The sequence below is a fragment of the Mercenaria mercenaria genome, chromosome 8, assembly GCF_021730395.1.
Source record: "Mercenaria mercenaria strain notata chromosome 8, MADL_Memer_1, whole genome shotgun sequence".
Taxonomy (NCBI): Eukaryota; Metazoa; Mollusca; class Bivalvia; order Venerida; family Veneridae; genus Mercenaria; species Mercenaria mercenaria.
Window position 1 is genome coordinate 26484051 of NC_069368.1, and position 6510 is coordinate 26490560.

Below are 6510 nucleotides of genomic sequence, written 5' to 3' on the forward strand. Positions count from 1 at the left end.
CAAGGGTAGCCATGTAACAATAACGTTTAACTAACATAAGTTGATGTTCTGGTTCTGATACATGACTTATCTATTTTTATAGATGGAATAATAACATCTGTCATGTGTTTACGAATCGGATAGAAATATCCGTCCCGAGGGCACCTGCACATTGGGCGGTAATGAGGCTTGCAATTCAAATTACAAAGTGCGAATTAGATTGACATGTTTAATTTTAAAGCCTGAAAGGTAAAACCAGTATTTATTTATTTATTTATCTATTTATTTAAAGTCTCGCCATTTACAAACATATAAAATACAAATATAAAATACACAGACATAGAAGTATGTATAAACAGTAAAACATGCAAATGGACAAAATAAAACTGTTTCTGTAAAAAATATATGATCCTATTGCCCTGTCACATATTAGATCATAACATTAAAGTTTACTTATTACGACTCAATGCCAATTTAATCTACAGGGGCTGCACTTCCAGCGGATCAAACCCACAGCAAACAACCCCAACAACCAGGCAAGTAGCCGCGGCCTAAGAATAAACATTTCAAGTTTTAAATCAATAGCTTTGGTAGCTACAGAGATATCTGACCCTAAAGAAAAAGGAAAACAAACATTCTAAGTTACAAACTCTGTCAAAACATAAATCCGCTATTATGGGGGTTGTTTTCCGTGGTGATGACTCTAATTGTAAATAATTACCTTAAGTTTTAAGTCTATAGTAGGGACATCTGACTTTATCGAACACTTTGAATATTAAACAAAAATAAAATAATACGACGTTGAAAAAGGGCATAAATCTGTCCAAAAAAAAGTTTGAAGTGCGAATTAGATTGAAATGTTTAAGAAATAATATATCTCATTCAGTGACTTGTCGTTAAATAAAATCACTGTTTGGTTGGTGTCTTTTTTAACGCCCCGCTATTCCGTTTAAATAATACTCTATGACGTAATAAATATGACGATAGAACAGTGAATTTTTGTGAAATAACACACACATTTCAGCCTTTTTGTTGAATAGGAAGATGAATCAAGTCGTGTTAGAATAAGTAATAAAGACAAACACATCTTTTTTAGACAGCGAATCGACGTTCATATATATATATACTCAAACTTGGTGGATTAAAGGGCTCTCATAAAGTCTCTATATACAATTTTGACCCACCTATCGGTAAAAAATCAAAGAGACCCACTTATCAGTTCCTACCACAGTTTAAGGCTAGTTTAATAAGGGTAAGTGGTAAAAAATTGTTGTGTGCCAAGGACCCAATAACCCACTTTTCGGCCCAACAATTGACTTCCGACCCAATTTTTGACTCTTAGATATACAAAGACCCTCTAACTTACAACGCGGAATAAAAATTCGTTTTGCTATTCGAACTGCAAAATGTGAAATGTTTTTCAATTTCAAATACGTGTTACGATGTGCAAATTGGATTGAAATATTATAAAGGATATTTGTTTGTTTCAGTATAAGATTGAAAGATATTTCACAGAGTGAATACTATAATGCAATGTTTTCACTAGTGGCGCAGCAACGAGTGAAACTGTTAATTATGGTATTCACGAGTGAAATATTGATTGATCTTTCTTTGAAACAAACAATTTTTCCATATATTATTCCCCACAAAACGAAGTTTGTTGGGTGGGTGGGAGGGGTATATAGGAGCGAGCTTGTTTGTCGGTTGGTCGGTCGGTCGGTCGGTCAGTCCGTTGGTTTTGCATGGTTTCCGGATGATAACTCAAGAAAGGCTTGACCAATTTAAATAATTTTTGGTACACAGGTGTAACATCAGAAAATACAGGTCAAGTTCGAATTTGGGTTCAGTAGGTCAAAGGTCAAGGTCACAGTGACCCTGAACAGTTAAACGGTTTCCGGATGATAACTTCAGAACGTTTTGGCCTAAGATCATAAATTTTGGTACACAGGTGTATCATAATGAAATGCAGGTCAAGTTTGACTTGGATGTTTGTAGGTCAAAGGTCAAGGTCACAGGGACTCGGAACAGTTAAATGGTTTCCGGAAGATAACTTGAGAACACTTGGGCCTAGGATCATAAAGTTTGGTATACAGATTTAACATCATAAAATGCAGGTCAAGTTTAAATTTGAGATCTGTAGGTCAAAGGTCAAGGTCGCAGTGACTCGGAACAGTTAAATGGTTTCCGAATGATAACTTGAGAACGCTTGGGCCTAGGATCATAAATTTTGGTACACAGGTGTATCATCAAGAAATACAGGTCAAGTTCTACTTTGAGGTCAGTAGGTCAAAGGTCAAGGTCCCAGTGACTCGGAACAGTTAAACGGTTTCCGGATGATAACTTGAGAATGCTTGGGTTTAGGATCATGAAAATTGATAGGGAGGTTGGTTATGACTAGCAGATGACCCTAATGATTTTGACATCAGTAGGTCACAGGTCAAGGTCACAGTGACCCGGAACATTTACACAGTTTTCGGACAATAACTTGAGAATGCTTGGGACTAGGATCAGGAAACTTAATCTGGAGATTGGTCATGTCAAGCAGACGACCCATATTGATTTTGAGTTCCAAAGGTCAAAGGTCATTTAAACATTTTACTGACAATAACTTGAGATCGCTTGGGCGGAGGATCATGAAACTTCATAGGGAGGTTGATCATGACTAGCAGATGACCTCTATTGATTTTGTAGTCAGTAGGGCAAAGGTCAAGCAAGTTCGGCTTTGACATTGGCTTAGTTCTGTGACAAGGCCATATTGTGGGGGTATAATTTGTCACTCCTGTGACAACTCTAGTTTTATTTAAACTTGAACTGTCAAAATGATGTGAAGGTTTTCTTATACAGTTCTGGTTTACCTAATATCAGCGGCTATCTGTTGTTATTTAAATGAAACACATATCTGGGTTGATGTCTCTTTAAGGCGATGATAGTTACTTTGATCTTTCTCTTTCTCAGATACAGCATAATAGTATTTGAGCCGTGCCATGAGAAAACCAACATGGGTTTGTGACCAGCATGGATCTGCGCAGTCTGGTCAGGATCCGTGCTGTTCGCTTTCCAAGCCTATTGTAATTAGTGAAACTGTTAGCGAACAGCATGGATCCCGACCAGACTGCACGGATACGCAGGCTGGTCTGGATCCATGCTGGTCGCAAACCCACTATGTTGGTTTTCTCATGGCGCGGCTCATATAATTGTAATGATGCATGTGCAGCAGATTGATAACTTGTGTTTTAGTGTATATCTAACCATAAATTCTTTGAAAATGGTTTAAATAAACTTTTTGGTCTTAATTGTTAAAGTGAATGCAACTTATTTACAATAATTTCTTTTTATTCAGGAAACATTTTACACCGGAAGGGTGCCTGTTCTAGGAAAGGTTGTTGACGATCGATATAAAAAGAAAAACAGTGCAGAAAAACTGATCGAGGTGCAATGTTTCCCCCTTTATACAATATTGCTAGCAATTGGCCAGACGGACATAGATTATTTCAGCCTGGATGTTGAAGGCGCAGAGCGTGGTGTACTTGATACAATACCATGGGATAAACTTAATATTAAAATGTTCTCAATAGAGTACAACAAATGGGATGGAGGAAAACCGGATTTGAAACGTTACATGGAAACAAAAGGATACGATTTTGTGAAAGAAATTGTGGGAGTAAGCACTGCTCCTGATTTCATATTTGAGAAAAGGAAACTCTAATAATTAACACAATTTAAACCTAAAACTGAAATGCCAGTAATGTAATTCACTGTAATTAGGTAGTGTAGGTCCACGCTTCCGTAGTACTGATACAACTTTAACCTACAAGTGAAAGGTCAGTAATGTTATACATTGTAAACAGGAACCGTAATAGGTCAACACTTCACTGGCACCAGACCAGAAAGAATGCCTCAGAGTCTGTACATGTGATATCCTGCCCCTAGGTATTCTATAAGAACTATGATCATGAACGGGAAAGTGCACTTACCCATTTCAATCGTACATTTCTCGCCTAAAACGCGCAGTTCGGTGAATGGGTACATAGCATATTGCACAAGTGATAATTTATCTGCCATCGTGCACCAGTCACATTGTCTCAATATTTCATATTGCAGAGATACTCCACTTGTTTTATCCTTTCGTCAACGTCACAGAAATGTTTGCGTGAACTTCCCTAATGAACAGCCAGCCTAGTATTGTGCACATGTTAGGCGAAATGTAAACAAACAAAAACGCAATTCAAATATTCACAGTTTAACAATAAAACTCGAAATGATGAATGAAATTCATCTTAGATATGATTTTGAATTTGAAGTAAGACATTGGTATACATCTGTTCTGTTTATTTAATTCATTTTGCACATTTATGGTGCATATAGATCTACATATTTTAACGTACACGTGAAGTTAAACGATGACTGGCATACATTTTCCCACCGGCCAGTCAGAATGGTTTTATAATCTAGATCGGAACTTCACCAGGAAAGTTCAACATTGAAAAAGTATAAACTACGCGTTGTTTCTCTAAGATAAGAAATATTGAAGAATTGTGACCGATACACAATGAAAGATAAATTACCACTTGTTCAATATCCATTATACACATTTACCTAAATGTGTGTTTTTGATATGAAATGCACGATTGAAATGGGTTAGTATATTTCCCGTTCATGACCATATGGTACCTAGGGATAGGGTATAACATGTACAGAGGAGTTTACCTTATGGTCTGGTGCTAGTGCCAGGCTTGAAACCGCAGTACTTATTCAATTTCTGTGAGAAGAAACTCTAATAATTAACACAACTTAAACCTAAAAGTGATAGTAAAAGTGTCAGTAATGTTATACATTATAAATAGGAAGCGTAATAGGTCCTCGCTTCCGGTAGTTATTTTTGAAAACTCTGTTACACAACTAAATGCTAATCTACTTATATAAAAGTGATGGTCAAACATGTAATGGGAACGTATAGTCTCGTTTCGTAGTACGATTATTTTTGTGAGAAACCTGTAACACAACTAAAAGTGATAGGTCAGTAATCTACATTATAAATATAAAAGTGATTGGTCAGAAATCTACATTGTAAATAGGAAGCGTAATAGGTCCTCGCTTCCGTAGTACTGATTTTATTTTTGTGAGAAGAAACTCTAATAATTAACACAACTGAAACCTAAAGTGATAGGTCAATAATGTTATACATTGAAAACAGGAAGCGTAATACGTCCACGCTTCCGTACTACTGATTTCTGTTTTCTAGAAGTAACTTGAATTTTAAAAATTTTCTCCGAAATTGAGAGGAAAACAAACGTGGCAATAGTTGCAGTATTTTTGAAAATTGTATAAACATAATTCAAAGGCAATATATTTACATTTAAATAAAACAAAACTTTAATAAGCTTTTTGACAAATAAAATTATTTTTATGTATATATATTATGGCTTAGGCATGTATTAATACTGTCCTGGTAATTATACTAGGGGAGTGGGGTGCGGGGGAGGGGGGGGGGGCGCGGGGGAGGGGGGGAGGTGTATATAGGAGTCAGTTTTGTCGCGTCATGTCCCGTCGCGTCCCGTCTCGCCCCGAAATCTATATCTCAGTTATTACTTAAAATAGATGTTCAAAACTTATCACACACATCATGTGACACAAGGTGCATAACTCTTACACCAATTTTTCATGATTTATGCCCCTTTTACTTAGAACTTAAGGTTAATTTTAATGCATTTTCACTATATCTCAGTTATTACTAAATAGATTTGATTCAAACTTAACATAGACGTTCCACCTTATCACCCACATCATGTGACACAAGGTGCATAACTCTGACACCAATTTTTCATGAATTATGCCCCCTTGTACTTAGAACTTAAGGTTAATTCTGATGCATTTTCACCATATCTCAGTTATTACGAAATGCATTTGTTTCAAACTTGAAGTAGTTGATTCACATCATCACCCACATTATATGATACAAGATGCATAATTTTTGCACCAATATTTCCTGAATTATGCCCCCTTTTTGCTTAGAATAACACTTATATAGTGTTTTGATACACTTTTTCTGTACCTCTCTTATTTGATATTTTTTAACACAGACTCAAGCTATTGTGCAATATTCATCCACCATTGGAGTCATTAAACACTCCAGTGACAGTTTTTGACAGATTTAAATGTTTTGATACAAAGGTGTAACATCATTAGATACAAGTAAAGTTTGGCTTTGGCTACAAAACACCAATTTTATATGTAGTTATGGCCCCTTCCCTTCTTAAAATCTGTCAAACTCATGGTTGTCAGACAATAACTCACAAAAGGCTTGACAGATTTAGATAAATTTTTGTACATATGTTTAACATCATAAAACACAGGTCAAACTTATCGATTTAAATTGCACCTTCTTGTGGCCATGTCTTTCTTATGGTTGTCATTCTTCTGTGACAAGATTGTATTGTGGGGTTATTCGTCACTCCTGTAAAAGTTCTAGTTTCATTGAACATCAAACTTTCTTAAATGTCAGCTGTATACCAGTCAGTAAAATGCGTGTAC

At 36.0% G+C, this 6510-nt stretch overlaps 1 protein-coding gene across 1 annotated transcript in view; it reads left to right on the forward strand.

Moving 5' to 3' along the window:
- Positions 1-5164, forward strand: part of LOC123565811 (protein Star-like) — a 39143-nt gene extending 33979 nt beyond the window's left edge. The window contains exons 3-4 of the mRNA XM_053549609.1: positions 3320-4835; positions 5067-5164. Of these exons, the coding sequence (XP_053405584.1) occupies positions 3320-3685 (366 nt within the window). The 3' untranslated portion in view covers positions 3686-4835; positions 5067-5164. The remainder of the gene's footprint in view (positions 1-3319; positions 4836-5066) is intronic.
- The last annotated feature ends 1346 nt before the right edge of the window (positions 5165-6510 follow it).